The sequence below is a fragment of the Moschus berezovskii genome, chromosome 11, assembly GCF_049115385.1.
Source record: "Moschus berezovskii isolate FMDL1 chromosome 11, NW_MosBer_1.0, whole genome shotgun sequence".
Classification (NCBI taxonomy): domain Eukaryota; kingdom Metazoa; phylum Chordata; class Mammalia; order Artiodactyla; family Moschidae; genus Moschus; species Moschus berezovskii.
The window spans coordinates 8,258,793-8,275,241 of record NC_142470.1 but is presented as its reverse complement, the minus strand read 5'-3'; the positions used below and the strand labels follow the sequence as shown (position 1 = coordinate 8,275,241).

Genomic DNA, 16,449 nt, shown 5'->3' with positions numbered 1-16,449 from the left:
GGAGGCTGCACCCTCTTCAAGGCCTGACCGGTCAGAAGACACTCTGACCAGCCTTGATTGGCCAGGAGATGGCCCTGGTTCGAGCAGCTGGGCAGAGACCCACTTCTCCTGTGTCCCTCGTGAGAGCCCCACAGGCGGGGTGGCCTAGGTCCAAGAGGGGTGGGAGAAGGTGATTCCGTAGAGCTGGGCCCAGGACGAGAAGACCCTCTTCTCTGTGATGAAGCGGTGGTGGTTGCCCTTGCGGCTGTTCTCGTTCTGGATGTAGGTGACACACTCGTCTGGCCCCTTGGGCTCATAATAGTGGTAGGGCATACGCTGCAGGCGGGGCCGCAGGCTGGGGCAGAGCAGAGGGGGCCGTAAGGGCAAGGTGGGCACTGGCGGGATCCTGCCCTTCCCAGCCCCTGACCTGCTGTAGAGCCTTGGTTGGGGAAATCCCCGCCCCCTCCCTGGGCCTCGGTTTCCCATCTGTGAAATGGGTATAGTGTGGACTAGGTATGTGACTCTCAAACTTTTTTTTTAAATCTATTTGGCTGCATCAGGTCTTAGTTATGGCAAAAGAACTTATGTGGACTCTTCCCGGACCAGGGAGTGAATCCCATGTGCCCTGCATGGCAAGGCTGATTCTTTACTACTGAGCCACCAGGGAAGTCCTTAAATTTTTGTTTTGTTAATGCAGTGGAAACTTTTCCTTTTCCCCAGAGGGTGGCAGTGTGGGATAGTGGTGAGGATCACGGGCTCTGAAGCCTGGCCCTCACCCCTCAGTGACCCTCGGAATTGAGGCCGTTCACAGAACATCCTCCTCTTTTCCCTTACGATCACAGAAGGAGTGAGAGAGACAATAAAAAGCCATGCTTGGTACAAGGTCGGCACTTAGTGAAAAAACAGCTGTCACCTACTGGGCTTCTCACATAGTAATAATAATAATAGTTATTAATATATAAACTCCGGACTCCGGCTGAGCTTGGGACGGGAGCCCCTGAGGTAGCTCTGAAGAGCCTAGATCTCTGCAGAGCACTCTGAATACTGTAAAACAGAGGCCCTCAAAGGCACCCCAGCCAAGGTCTCCAGGAGCCCCGCTCCAGCCTGAGGCCAACGTCGGGACATCGCCCCGGGCATGCTCACCTGCAGTAGTCAGGGGGCACCATGCCATAGACGTGCACGTGGTCACACAGCTCCACCGCAATCACCATGGTGAACCAGCCTGTGCTCAGCCACGAGTGGGACTTTTCCCTGGGGGCAGAGAGGCGTCATGATGAGGGGGCATGCAGGTGGTGTGGGCCGGGCAGGGAGAAAGGGTCCGCCCACCCAGAGTTTCCCAGAACTCCTCCCACTCTGCCCCCTCCCAGGCTCTCCTTCCGTGGCAGCCACCCCTGTCCAGCCCTGCTGCAGGGACGCGGGCAAGTCTGAACAGAGATGAGGGGTGGAAGGAGGGCCCCTTTGAGGGGAAGAATGGGAGCACGACGTGCTGGGAATTGACTCCAGGGGAGCCTGGTCACCCTCGGGCAGGCTGGGAGCGGCCCTGACCACAAAGCCTGGTAGGCGGAAACAGCTGCGTACACGCTAGGAGCAAACTCCAAAGGGGACACCAATCAGCGGAGGTCCTGCCAGGAGTGACAAGTGACAAGTTCAGAGCAAGGCATGGGACAAGCAACCAAGAACCTCAGGCTGTGCTGCCCACCGGAATAGCCACCAGCCACAGGCGGGCACACGTGAGCACTTGACGTGTGGTTAAGATGTGCTGTCAGTGTAAAATACACACTTCATTCCTTAGCATGAAAAAAAGAATGTAGAATATGTCACTGATAATTTTTGACACTGTTTACTTGTTGAACTGAAAATATTGAGGGGGTATTTGATTGAGGGGGGTGGTTCTTTGAAAGTTAAAGAAAAAATAAACTTCTACAAGATTGACAGAGAGAAAAGACACAAATTAACCAGTATCAAGAATAAAAAAGGAGGATTCATCATAGGTCTTGCAGACATTAAAAGAAAAATATGAAAACTGTAAAAAAACAACATACATGCATTTGATAATTCAGATGAAATGGGCCAATTCCTTGAAACCACAAACTGCCAAAACTCAGGATGAAACAGATAACCTGAATATCCTATAACTCTTAAATCAAAAATCTTCTGAAAAAGAACTCTCCAGGCCAAGAGTTTCACTGGCAAATTCTACCAAACATTTAAAGAAGAAATAAAACCAATTCTATATAATCTCTCCCAGAAAATAGAAGGAAAACATTTCCCAATTCACTTTCTGAGGCCAGCATTACTCTGATACCAAAATGAGGCAAAGACAGTACAAAATAAACTACAGACCAATATCTCCCATGAACACAGATACAAAAATCTCAGCAAAATACTGCAAATCATATCCAGCAATATATAAAAAGAATGACATCCACAACCAGAGTTTATTCCAGAAATGCAAGACTGATTCAATATATAAAAATCAATCAATATAATCCATCATATTAATAGTATTAAGAAAAACCATGTGATATCAATTGATGCATAAAAACATTTGATAAATCCAATACCCAATAATGACTAAAAAAAATGCTTTTAGCAGGACTTTCCTGGAGATCTAGTGGTTAAGACTCCATTCTCCCAAAACAGGGGGCACAGATTTCATCCCTTGTTGGGGAACTAAGATCTTGCATGCTGCATAGCATGGCTTAAAAAAAAAATCACCAAGAACCAAAAGAAACAAAAAAGTCTCAGCAAACCAGTAAGAGAAGGAAACTTCCTCAACCGGATAACTTCCTCAACCCATAGTTTCAAAAACCTACAACCAACATCATATTCAATGATGAAAGACTGAGCACTTTTCCCTGAAAACTGAGACCAAGGCCAGGACATCCACTCTCACCACTTCTAAAACAATTCAGTGTTATATTGAAAGCACTAGCCAGTGCAATAATGCACAAAAAAGAAATCAGAGGCATACAGATTGGAAACAAAAAATAAAACTGTCCTTACGTGCATGTTGTTACATCATGATCATTTGCACAGAAAACCCAAAGAATCTACAAAAATCTCCTCGAACCAGTAAGTAAGTTTAGGAAGGTTACTGGATATAAGGTCAACACACAAAAATCAATCATATTTCTATAAGCTAACAATGAATAGTGGGAAATCCATCAAAATTCTAATACTATGTACAATATTTCTAAAAATTTTAAATATTTAGGTATAAATCAAACAAAGTATGTATAGGACCTATATGTTGGACATATCAAGTTGAATAAAAGTGAATTTAATTTTGCCTGTTTCTTTTTACTTTTGAAACGTGGATACTCTAAAAATTTAAATTATCTATGTGACTCGCATGATATTTCTATTGGACGGCACTGGCCTAGCTTTTCTAGAGAGATCAGTCAGAGCACCATATACCAAGGGTGATGTATCCTTAGAAGAGACATGCTGGGAATGGTCAACACTTTCCATGAGGCATGCTACGGGAGGGCTGTCCTAGAAAGATGCTAGGAGTGACGACACAACCTTAGGGCAGAGCATGCTGGGAGCCCTTGTCCTCTGGGAGCACTGCAAGCCCTCCCAGGGAGATGAGGCCAGGCAGAGTATGTTGGAAATGACACAAGCTAACAGCTGGACATGAAGCAAACTCACCTAGGAAACCTGACCAAGAAAAGGTGGCAAGAAGTACCCACACTAGCAGAGCAGTGCATGCTGGGAGCAACAGGCCCTCTGAGCGGAGCACGCTGAGAGGGAGCACAGGGCTGGCCGGAGGGAGTGGGCAGGAGGTTGGTACCTGTCCTTGCCTGTCTCACTCCGGAAGAGGTCGTCAAACTGGCGCATGCGGCTGAGGGAGATGGCGTAGGCCTCCATGTTGGGGAACACCAGGCCTGCCCTCTGGATGACACGCACCAGGCTGCCCTGGGGCTTCTGCATCTTGTTTGGGGGGCCCCAGAAGATGAACACAGTTTCAGGGGTCCGGTTGACAAACTCCTGAGGCCTCCGCAGTACATGGAATACGCTGGAATGGGCCACCACGCGGAAGGTGGTCTTGTTGCCCACATCGGCCGAGTAGCCCGTAGTGGGTGCGTCGTTCATGCGGATTGTGCACTCGGCCCGCTCGATCTCAGGACCCAGCTTGGTGCCCAGCAGGTGGCTGGAGCTGGTGACAATCACGCACTGGCCACACCTGGAGGGGAGCGTCTGGAGGGTTAAGGAAAGCCAACGTTATCATGACCACTCGGTGCCAGAAGCTGTGCTCAAAAACCCAGGCCTCCAGGAGGCAGGAATTATGATGCCCATTTTAAAGACAGGGAAATTGAGCCGTATTCATTCAACATTCAACAGATATGTACAACAAGCTTGCTAATGGCCAAGTACAAGAGACAGAGCAATAAACAAGAGACCCCACTCCTGCCTTTAAGAAATTCACAGTTGGAGAGACAGATGGTGAACAAGTAAATGATAAAATAAGGCCAGGTGGTAAGTTATACATGCTGGGAAGGAAATAAAATAGGGGCAGAGGATCAAGATTGGCAGAAGTGAGGGCTGTGCTAGAAAAGTCATCTGAGGGGGCCTCTCTCAACTAACACCTGAAAGATGAAAAGAAACCATGCAGGGCAGCCATGATGGGATGTCCCCAAGGTCACAGAGCAGAGGAGTGTAAGGTCAGGGTCTGAACCTAGGTCTCCACGGCCACAGAGCCCCAGCTTCACCCTCAGGCCAGCTCTTCAAAGAAGACATCTTCCCCTAAGTACCCATGACATTTCCACATCACCCACAAACCGGCCATCAACTTGTCAGTAGGAAACGGTGTGGAAGCTGCTTTGAGTCTCTGTTTTCCCATTGGTGAAATAAACAGATTGGAACCACAAGCTATCTGAAGCCTATTTTCTGCCCGTGGATTTCCTGTGCACCATTCAAGGCTAAGTTCAGGTGCCACCTCCTCCAGGCAGCCTTCCCTGAGGCCTTACTCCAAGATCCAGCAAAATGTCTCATGTTTAATACCACAACTGATGGTTTTGCCAGCTTTCCTGAGCTCTACCATCTTGGACTCCCCTATCAGGTTGGAAACAGCTGGTGGCCAAGCTCTGTCTCCTTCCCTTCCACATCACCCACCCTCAAGCAGTTCCACTTTCTCCCAGGGATTCTACCATTTTAATTTCTCTTTCAAGGAGCCTTAGGATAAAGTCTCAGTCAGGTGTTAATCTGTCTCTTGTGTTGTGTGTTTGTGCTCAGTCGCTCAGTCGTGTCTAACTCTTCGCTACCCTGTGGATTGCAGCCCACTAGGCTCCTCTGTTCACGGAATTCTCCAGGCAAGAATACTAGAGCAGGTTGCCATGCCCTGCCCCAGGGGAATCTTCCCAACCCAAGGATTGAACCCGGGTCACCTGCATTGCAGACAGATTATTTTCCACTGAGCCAATGGGGAAGCCCTTAATCTGTCTCTGTGTGTGCGTGCTCAGTCACTTCAGTTGTGTTCAACTCTTTGTGACCCTATGGACTGCAGCCTGCTAGGCTCCTCTCTCTATGGAATTTCCCAGGCAAGAATACTGAAGTGGGTTGCCATTTCCTCCTCCAGTGGATCTTCCCGACCCAAGGCTTGAACCCACGTCTCCTGCATTGCGGGCAGATTTTTACCACTGAACAATTGGGGAAGCCCTTAATCTGTCTCTTGTGCTTGGTCACTCAGTCGTGTCTGACTCTTTTCAACCCCATGAACTGTAGCCCACCAGGCTCCTCTGTCCATGGGGATTCTCCAGGCAAGAATACTGGAGTGAGTTGCCATGCCCTCCTCTAGGGATTCTTCCCAACCCAGGGATCGAACCCAGGTCTCCCACATTGCAGGCAGATTCTTTACTGTCTGAGCCACCAGGGAAGCCCAAGAATACTGGAGTGGGTAACCTATCCCTTCTCCAGGGGATTTTCCCGATCCAAGAATGGAACTGGGTCTCCTGCACTGCAGGCGGATTCTTACCAGCTGAGCCACCAGGAAAGCCTCTGTCTCAAAACACATGCTACCGGGCCTTTTTCAAGTGAGGGTGAGCTCTTGGTCCCAGGCTCTACATGCAAAGACCTCTAGAGATTTAGGAGGGCTAGTGAGGGAAGAGAGAGAGGTAGGCAGGGGCTGAGCAGCCTCCTTCCGGAAGGTGGCATCCATGCTTGAGGCCAATAATTTTCTCCCTGACCCCAAGGAAAACGCTGGGGCTCAGAGGACTACAAGGGGAACTCTGGAAATACAACCTGAGTTTCATGGCTATCAAAGACAAACAGAAGCCCCAGGAAAGACTCTGGGCCTCTCCACACAGCTGGATCTCATCAGATGTTGGGGCAATACCTGGGCTCCTCCTCTTCCTTGCTGTGTGGCCTTGGGCAAGTAACTTTGCCTCTCTGAGCCTCAATTCTTCCATCTTGTCAAGGGAGATAATGCTAAACTCACAGCGCTGGCATGAGGATTACTGCCGATCACAGGGCCCAGCACACAGCAGGCAACTGACCATTGGCAGCCATTCTTATTATTGCTTTTGTGTTGTCAAGTACCCTAGAGTCCTGCTCCCAAATCCTATGTAGACTCCCCTGCAGAGACCGAGATCTGAAAACCAGACAAACCTTTCCAAAGGGATTCTGATTCAGGAGATTATAGGCTATTAGCACTGAGGGTGGAACCTTGGAGAAAACTGAGGTCCAGAGGACAGGCTGCTTGTCCGAGGTCACATCGCAAACAAGGGGCTGAAGGGACTGGACTCCTGGGGTCCACCCTTTTCTTTAGGAGGGATGGAGGAAGTAGAGAGACGAGGAGGAGGAGGAGAAGGTAGGGGGCAATGGGGAAGGGCAGTCTCCAGGCAGCTCCCAGGGAGTTCCCCAGAATGGCTGCCCTACCTTGTTGCCAAGAATGGGGATGTATCCATCACTGATGCTCCACTTCCTGAGGTTGACAGGCCGGCGTGTCCGGCCCCGCAGGGAGCCATAATGAAAGACCTCGTTGGCACTGTTGGAGCTGTAGAGGATGAGGATGGTGATGAGAGCAAAGAGGATCACGAACACTGCTGACCGCTGCTCCTGGAGAGGGGAGAGGCCAGTGAGGGCCCAGCCGTCTGGCACAGTCCTCACCACCCACCACACCTGCCAGTTCCTGTTCTTTCTTCCACCAGTTCAGGCACCAACTCCCCCAGGAAGGCCTCCTCCAGCTCCTTGAGCACCGGCTATCACAGGACCAATCCCACTGCATTCAGATCCCCCTCAATGAAACCGTAAGTTCTGAAGGCTGGGACTGAGTCAGCCTTGATCCCCTCCACATCTCAGCTCCCAGGGTGGAGCCCAGAGCACAGAAGTTTGGCTGGATCAGATTGGATGTGGGGGTAGCAAGGATCCCTCCAGCTGCAGCAGGAAGGATGCTTGGAGACAGGTGGGACTTTCAAACAAGAGGGTCCAGGTCTTCCCCTCACAGTCTCCATAAATGTTCATCATTCACTTAAACCTGAAGGGAAAGGTTGTGGTCAGGAATTAGGATGCATGGGCAGTCGGTACACCAACTTGTGGCAGAAGGCAGGAAAGTGATCTCTGAAGCGTCCACTGGGATTGATTGGCCCAGGGTCCGCAAGGCTAGGTGAGGCCCTGAAGTCCTGAGTCCTGTGCTAAGCCCCCTAGGCGGTTATTGACGTATTGCTTCTCAGTACCAGGTTTACTCTCTTTCGGCTGCTCAGTGAAAATGGTTCTGGGCCCCTTACAATCTCTTCCTTGCTAGCAAACTTTGTTAGTAGAGGGCGCTAGAGATAGATTTCAGGAGGAAGGAAGTTTGCTGCCAGGTGCTGGGGGCTTTAAGCCTGGTTCTGGGCACTTGCTCCTCCAGGGCACGTGGCTTCTCCCAGGGGTGAGCAGCTTCCTCCAGCATCCACCCTCCGGCAGTTTTGAAGCAGAGTGCCCCTGACTCCTACTGTGACCACAGCTTCTCCAGAGCTGGGCTCATGTGGCACACTCAACCACCAGCACACCCACAAAAATTAAGGTTCACCGTCCCGGAACAGTTCTGCATGATGCTTGAAGTGCCTCCTGGGAGTTACCTCCTGTGAACAGCCTTCCCTGTAGCTAGCAGGTGGGTTTCCGACAACCCAGTGGATACTGGGCCATAGCTCTTGCCCTCTCCAGGCCAGTAAGGCCTGAGTCTCAGCTCTGACGTGGGGACAGCTTCTTTTTTTTTTTTTTCTTCCTTTTTTTTGGCCACATCACAAGGCTTGCAGGCTCTTAGTTCCCTGATCAGGGATCAAACCCTGTCCCCAGCAGTGAAAGTACCAATTCCTAACCACTGGTCCATTAGAAAATTCCCCATGACTGCTCCTTACGCCTGCTATTCCTGTATTCTGCAGAGTTCGAATCCTTTGTTATTCCAATGCCCAATTACAGTTAACAATTCTTTACATTCAATTTGCTCTGTTCAAATTACTGTGTGGTTTATCTTTCCAGATTGGACTCAGACACACCCACATTACCCCAATCCCAACCCCCAGGCTCTGCCAAAGCCGCAGCTCAGTGGATCCTAGGAAAGGGGTGCACAGGGCCAGGTACACAATAGGTGCTCAGGAAACCATCAATGAATAGACAGTGGGGAACCCTGGCACCCTTGGAGTGACGCTCACAACATTATGTCATTTTTCACTCTGACCACTGCCCCCTCTCCCAGCCTCCCATTCACCTTGTCTCCCCAACCCCACCCCCTGCACAGAACTCCACAGTCACCTTCTCAGCTAATCCTTGACCACAGATGGACCAGTCAGGCCTAGGAAGATAGAAGTGGACCTGGGCCCAGAGACAGGCAGGAACTTGCCCAGACCACACGGGTCAGTGGCTGCAGCAAGGCTTGCACCAGGGTCGCCCACGCATCAGGAGCTTTTCAGCAGGGAAGAGAGACTGGGTGTGAGGCAGGTCCGAAGGCGACCATTTCACAAAGGGAAATAAGAAGCTGAGATGGGGACAAGAAATAAAGAAATGGGGACAAGAAACAAAAGGTAACTTACTTTGTTGCTCTTCATCTCTTTCTGGCGTCTGCTGAGGGGCAGGGGCCAGTGTCCTGCAGGTGGCCTAGGTAGGGGTGCAGGGTCACACCTGCAAGCCACAGAAAGGTTATGGTCCAGCTGGTCCAAAGTGACACCCTCCCCACTCCCGCCAGCTCTCCTATCCACCCAAGACTCCAAGGCTCAGGGCTGTACGCATTTTCCAGATGGAGACACTGAGGCCGAGAAAGTGCAGGAACTAGTCAGAAGTCATACAGCCAGGTGGTGGCAGAGCCCTGCCTCTCTCCCTGCCATGCTCTCTCCCACTCTGTGCCAAAGGCAGCTTACAGGCCAAAGGCTGGCTTCCCTGCTGGCAGGAGGGGTGGGCGGGGGACGGCTGCTTGTCACCTAGCAGGAGCCCCATTCATACCTCTACTCTAAACCTTGCCTTATGGTCCCGAAGCCTGGGAATAAAGCAACCTTCCTTGTAGGTCCCCAAACTCCTCAACACTCACACCCTTCCAGGTCTTGTATAAACTGGTCCCTCTAACTGGAACACCCTGCACAACCCTGTTCATGCCCACTCATCCTCCCACCTGGGGTGGGCCAGGAATGTCCCCCACATGCCGCCTTCCAGCTGAGAGCTCTGATGGCACAGCTGGCCCAGGGCCTCACTCCCATTCTCTGCTGTGCCTCCAGGGCCCTGGAGATGTGCAGGAGGTCCACTGAGGGATTCCACTCTTAACTGGTTTTTCCTCAGTTTTGACTTTGTTCATTATTACATAAGATCTTGGGGGTTAAGGGTTCAGATGCATCTATCCAATGGCCATAATCACAGTTCCACCCTGGTGATGGGGGAGAGGGTCTCAGGGAACCATACACACTCGGCTCCTCACTCTTCAACAGACGCCCCCCACCCGGCCCCCATCTTCGCAGGACGCAGCTTCTCTGCAGTTTTCAATTTCCCCACCTTTCCAAAAGGGAGTCAGTACTTGTGTCCAGCCACCTCCAGCTGATTAGAGGCCAGAAGGCACGGCAAGTGAGTGCGCAAAGAAAGAAACTGGGGCCCAGGGGCCCCCCAGCTCGGTCGAAGCTTCCCTCCAGGGGCCTCCCAGCTCCCGCCACTATCTCCGCCCCCTGACCTAGCAGCTGTTTACTCCTACACCGCTACCAGGCGTAGCCAGGCCAAAGGAGGTGTCCCCACACAGCTCCTGACTGGTTGGGTCCTAACTCCGCCCACCACCCAACCCCGCCCTCTCTCCACAGGCGCCCCCTCCTCCCAAGCCGTGTTTCAGGTTTCGCAGCAGCCGGCCTTCAAAGCCACCAGTAGGGACTCTCATGGGGACTCTCACCGGGTCCAGTCCCGCCGGATCCACAGATCGGGAGACTGAGGTTCAACGGAAGGGAAGAGGGGCGTGTTGTTAGACTCACAGCCCACTAATGCAAAAGTTATCCAGGATCCCTGGGTAGCCCCCATCCGCCCTGAGGCCTCTAGCATTCCAGCTGCTTCTCTGAGCTGAGCCTCCCCTTTCACTACGCTTTCCTTCGGAAGCCCCAAGCTCCAGACACCCTAGAACACTCCAGTTCCCAGACCCGCCCCCCCACTTTCCCACCTTTGCCTTAGCAGTGCCCTCAGCCAGGACCACTGTCCCCTTGGTCAGCCCCCGTCACAGTCCTGCTCTGAGAAGGCCATGGTCAGTACAGCATCTCAGGTTCAACTGCAAATCCGGGTTCCTCCACTTACTGGCTGAGGGGCCTCGGGCAAGCCATGTGACCTCTCTGAGCCTCAGTTTCCTCATCTGTGAAATGGAATGATGAGAGTAGGTAACTCACAAGATTGTTAGGGTTCAAGCAGATGTGGCAAGGGAAGCACAGGGATTTGAAAGTGCTTGGTCGGGGCCAGCAGTTGTTAGTTTTGTGGTTATTCATTGTTCAAGGCCTGCCTCTTCAGGAGCTTGCCAAACAATTCTCCCCCACCCTGCCTCTGATGCCTGGCCCAGCAACTTCCCTCTAATATCAATAAATGCTGAGTCCTTGCTAAGCACCACCCACTCACTGGATCTTCCTGGCAATTGTACACAGTTAGGGGTTCTCATCCCCATTTCACAGATGAGGAGACTGAGATTCACAGAGGCAAAGTGCCTTGCAGAGCTGTTCAGAATTTGCTGGGAAGTCTTATTTCCAGGCTTCTTTCCAGGCAGCAACCTGGGGCTGAGCCTGACCAGATCTCTCTCAAGGATCCCCCAGGGCTGGTACTGACTAGTGGCCACCGGGTGCGTTCCCAGCACCTGATTCAGCAGGGATAGCAGGCCTGCTGGGGAGCCACTTTCCCAGGCCAGGGAGGTGGCAGTCCACAGCCCTGAGCCAGGAGCATGGACTCAGCCCTGAGGAGGCCCGGTCAGAAGGCTGAAACCGTGGGCTAAGGCTGGGGGCCACACCCTGCCCTCTGTTTGGGGGTTTCCGCTTTGCCCAGCTGGAGGATTCCTCCTACACGGTCGGGACGCCCCCACGAGTCGCGTAGGAGGAGAGATTCCGGGAGAAGGGGGAGGGGGCTCCTAATTCTAAATGGGGGACGCCGAAACCGTGGGTGCACCTGGGAGGGGGCGACGAGTTCTCTGCATCCCGCTTGCGCTGACCCCCGACCCCACGAACTCAGCACTCTGGCGAGTAAGGAGCTCTAGCCTCAGCTGGGAAGAAGGGAGGCAGGACGGCGGCAGGGTCCCCGAGAAAGAATGGGGTGTCAGCGGCGGGAGGCCCCGCGAACCCCGCGACAGCCCTTGGGCGCGAGGACCGGGATCTTCAGGCTCGATTGCCAAGAGTGAGTGGGTCAAGGGGAGCCCCCGGTGGCCCCCGCCTCAATCTCCATCACCAGCGGCTCCCAACCCCACCCCCACCCCCGCCAGGGGTGCAGGCGGCGCCCCCTCCCGCAGCCCGCCCCCGCGCGGGGCCTGCTCACCTCCCCCGGGGAGCGCTGGCTCCCCGCGGCCCCCGAGCCCCCTCACATGGCGCCGGGAGCCGAGAGCCGGGGTCCGCGATGCTCTGGCCGCCCAGGCCCCGCCGCAGCCCCGGCCCGCCGGGTCCTAGCGCCGCCGCTCCCCGATCTCCAGCCCAGGCCTGGGAGGCGGGCGGAGCCTCGAGGGGCCGCGGGTGGCTCCGCCCCGGGGCGGTGCAGACAGGGGTAGGTGAGGGGCAGGCGACCCCCCGCACGGGGCACCCGGCGCCTTGCTCACGCCTCTAGGCAGCCTGTAGTGACAAGGGCAGTAACAGCCTTCCGAAGAACCTCTTCTGTGGGTCAGACCCACACTCCCCTCACTTTACTGTTCCCACGGCCGGGATGGGGAAACTGAGCCACAGAGCACCCTGCCCTTGGAATCAATTGAGTTTTTCCCTGGGCAGCCCTCCCTCGGGCTTCCAGAGCCCTGCACCTAGTAATCACCCTCGGTGAACGCTGGGGTCCACTGTGCAAGTTCAGCTCTGCCAGCTGCTAGCTGTGCGGCCTTGGCACACGACTTGACGCTTCCCCTGCTTTCGAAAAATGGGGAGAACAACCTCCCGCGGGGTTGTAAGGATTAAAAAACGTTACTTCTTATAATTATCATGGTATTCATTACATCATTTTCTGTGATAGTGATAAATAACTTAAGAAGGCTGGACGCCTGGTTAAATGAACAAAGGCACAGCCCTGCTAAATGAATGATTCAGATCAATATACACCGACAGGAAGAGATGTCCAGGATGTTCACGGGGGATATGTCACAAGTGAAGAAAGCAAGTGTTAAAGATGCATCTCTATAATACTTTGATAAACGAAGTTGGAAAATTTTGCATCCTGCTCCTAGATATATCGGAAAAGGAAATGGCAACCCACTCTAGTCTTCTTGCCTGGAGAATCCCATGGACAGAGGAGCCTGATGGGCTACAGTCCATGGGGTTGCAAGAGTTGGACATGACTTAGCGACTAAACCTCCACCGCCTAGATATATACCCTGGAGAAAGTCTTGCAAATGCAGGTAATGAAGTTCAGAGCAGCAATGCTTGAAACCAAACTGGAAATCATTCATATAGCTATCAAGGAGAATGGAATCTTTTTACATTATGATACATTCACATGGTGGAATACTATATAGCAGGGGGAAATGACATGGATGGATCTTACAGACAGGAGGAGTGAAAAAGCCAAGTTCTGGAAGACAAATGCAACTACACAATACACTGTTTAAGTGCACAGCAGGCAGTAGGCCACCTCTCATAGGACAGGTGATAGCTTTGCCTATCAGAGTGATTAAAGTTTTAAAAGCAAAAATCAAGAACACAGCAGTCTTGTGTGCTGGGAGATGGGTGTGGGAGAAGGGAAAAAAGACAGGGGTGTGCAAATTATATTATCAAAGGTCTGGTCTTTGAGTGGGATATGAATTCAAGAAGTTCATTATATTGTTTTATTATTCACAAGTATAACTCGTGCCGTCATTCAGGTGTATTTTAAAAGGTGGGGAAAAAAGAATATAAATGAAAATAAAGAGATGTTTTTATCTATCACAGTGATTCAAGGGTCAATAGTGGCTCTTTCTGGAATGATAAGATTATGGGCTGCTGTCTTCTTTTGGCTTCGCTGTATTTTCCAAATTTTTTAAGATAATGGTCACATAATGTTTTTTATATTTTAAAATTTAGTTTTAATATAAAAAATGAACTGCATATAGAGCATGATTCCTTTTTTTATCCAACTATCTATGCACATGGGTTTGTAAGCGCACACAAACTGCTTCGGGAAGAATCCATGAAGGAACTACAGGCAGTAGTTTCCCCTGGAGAGTGGATGTGGGGAGAGTGGACTGGTGCTATTTTCACCTTTTGCTTTTTAAACTTCCAAGTGGTATGCATTGGACTAACTTAGGACATTAATACCACTTTGTTTTTAATTAAAACAAGTTAGTGGGCCCCCAAAGTCCAGCCTCCAGGCTGTAGAGACACTGTCCTCCGGGCACTGGGGGCAGTACAAATGGCTGTGGGCGCAGGCAAGGCTTCCTGCCCCTCCATCCGCTTCCTGAGCCTTGGCCCCATCCCCACGCCAGCCCTCCTCGGCGCCTGCCCTGCCCTGCTGGCCACAGGATGGAAAACCACAGAGCAGGGGGCAGGGCACCTGATGAACATGACTGCTGGGAGCTCACAGAAGGGCAATCTCTTGCTTGAGGTCATGGGCAGGTTAGAGGCCAGAGGTGGAGGCATCCAGTCCCCAGCCCTTCTCCCAGCTCCGGCCAATGACCCGGACTCTGGAAATAAAAGGGTGCTGCAGCCCAACTCCAGGACCAAATCCAGGGCTGGAGCTCCCCCGTCAGGCCTGCCGTGTCCCTGGGGCCAGGCTTACTCCAGGAGGCTCTGCTCTAGGGTTAGCTTCCCTTTCCAGAGCCCCCAAGAAGAGTAACAACCACTTCAATAATAATAACAAGGACACGGAAGCCTACACAGCTCCCTGTGGGTCAGGGGTTTCGCCTGTGCTATTAGCAACAAGCACCATGTGAACATACCTCGCTGAATCCTTAGCATAATCTATAACGTGGACACTGCTCTTACTCCCGCTTCCCAGAGGGAGAAAGCGAGGCTCAGAGAGTACACAGGTGTTCCAGCTGGGATTGCCCCAGGCCTGTAGGCTAAATAGTCACAAGCCTGTCTGCCCACAAGGGTTTCCCCAGTGGCTCAGCGGTAAAGAATTCGCCGGCAATGCAGGAGACGCAGGTTTGATCCCTGGGTCAGGAAAATCCCTTGGAGAAGGAAATAGCAACCCACTGCAGAATTCTTGCCTGGGAAATCCCACGGACAGAGGAGATTGGTGGGCTGCAGTCCCTGAGTTGCAAAGAGTTGGACACGACTGAGTGACTGAGCATTTCTGCCACCAAAGCCCCAAGCCTGCCCCGCACATGTGCCAGTATCTTCATGTGGCCAGTCCTGGTGCTACTCCCCGACCCTGCCCACAGCTGGGCGGCCCATGCCCTTTGGAGTCGTCCCCCTTGCCCCCACCACAGTCTGATGGCAGTGGCCTCTGCTTCAGCCCCTCCTGCCCCAGGGTGGGGGTCCTGGTTGAGGGTCACCCTCAGGCCCTTCTCACCCCTTAGCCATCTTTGCACTGTTAGGATTTTTTTCCCCACCATGGAATACTGGAAAAAGCCTTCACAGGCCCCTGGGCAATGAGAAGTCCCTGGTCACTTGCAGACAGAGGCTGGAGCCATCAGACTGGCCCAGGTGACACTGGACCCGAGTGCCCACCGGTACCTAGAAGCAGCCAGGCTGCTTTCCTCACCCAGGCTGACTGTGTGAGCGTGCGTTCCTGCCTGGCCCCAAGTTCCTTCTGAGAGGCTACGTGAGATATCTCCAGGCTGAGACTCACCCAGCTTCCCTTGGTTTCTAGGAGGAAGCAGTGGGTCCCCAGCAGGCCCACAGAAGAGACAAAAGAGCCTGGGTGTGACGGGAAAACAGGGGCCCAGAGAGTGGCTGCCCACCAAGGTGACCCCACCACATCCCTCAGGCTCGCACTCCCCCCGTCACCTCCGGGAAGCTGCAGGAACTGCAGTGGCAGAGAAGGGGGTCCAGAGAACGTCAGCAGGCCCAGATCCAATCTCCAGTCATCTTTGTCTGCCTGGAGGAAGCGGCTGCCAGGTTACCACTCCAGAAAGACATTTGGGTCAACAAAGCAATAAACCACCAACCCACCCAAGGGCAGGGCCAAGATAGAGGTGCCTCTGTACACTGGACACCAAGGGTTGGGCCTGCGTTCCCCGAGTAATGGAGCAGGACTGGGAGGCAACCTCCTGGGACGGGCTGGAGTCTTAATCCAATCAAACCCAGCAGACCCTGGGCCTGGGAGACTGAGGGCGATGCCATGAGCAGACATGGCTGATGGCAGTGGGAGGTCTTCCTGCCCATCCCTCACCACCAGGGCAGGCAAGACTGGGTGAGCAAAGGAGATCCCACTGAAAATGATGGCACCCCACTTCATGGGTGCCATCTCTCTCCCGTGAGTTGTATGACTACTTCCTGTGCCTACCCCTGTGCCTTTTACAGGTGAGGAAACTGAGGCCAGGAGGGAGGCACTAACTTACTAGGGTCCTGCAGCAGGAAGTAGAGCTAGAATGAAGCCAGGTCTGACTCCAGAGTCCTCTCTGAGCCTCGAAGTTCCCCCACCAACCATCCCCCCCATCTCCCCCCTTGCCCCGCCACCAACTGCGAGGTCACATTGCCCCTTACCTCTGCCCAACACCAGCTTAGAAACACTCACCACTGCCAGGCCAGCAGTTGTGGCTTGGCCACCAGCCTGCTGCCTCCCACAGCATGGCTCCCTGCCTCCCCATCTCAGGGCTCTCCTCCCAAGCCTGCAGAGATTTCTGGGGTCACCGGGCACTGGGTAAGGGGCAGCAGGGCACAAAAGGCCTGTGGGCCAAATGCCAGGTCTCCAGACTCTCCTGACAAGGTTGGGCGTGGGAGAGGAACG

General features: G+C 52.8%; 1 protein-coding gene across 5 annotated transcripts; it reads right to left on the bottom strand.

The window, feature by feature from the left end:
• On the bottom strand, positions 1–16,117 carry ST6GALNAC6 (ST6 N-acetylgalactosaminide alpha-2,6-sialyltransferase 6). Of its 5 annotated transcripts, none has more exons than XM_055400538.2 (7): positions 11,923–12,060; positions 10,711–10,765; positions 8,991–9,078; positions 6,859–7,038; positions 3,776–4,182; positions 1,123–1,230; positions 1–334 (listed from the first exon to the last, which is right to left on the bottom strand). In XM_055400538.2, exons 2-7 carry the CDS (start codon positions 10,734–10,736, stop codon positions 145–147), a joined length of 999 nt encoding a protein of 332 aa, XP_055256513.1. In that variant the 5' UTR covers positions 10,737–10,765; positions 11,923–12,060; the 3' UTR covers positions 1–144. The 5 variants fall into 5 exon arrangements, with proteins under 5 accessions (XP_055256513.1, XP_055256515.1, XP_055256516.1 ...); XM_055400540.2 differs by having other exon boundaries at positions 10,580–10,765; positions 11,923–12,015; XM_055400541.2 differs by lacking the exons at positions 10,711–10,765; positions 11,923–12,060 and adding an exon at positions 15,507–16,117.
• Between the last annotated feature and the right edge of the window lie 332 nt (positions 16,118–16,449).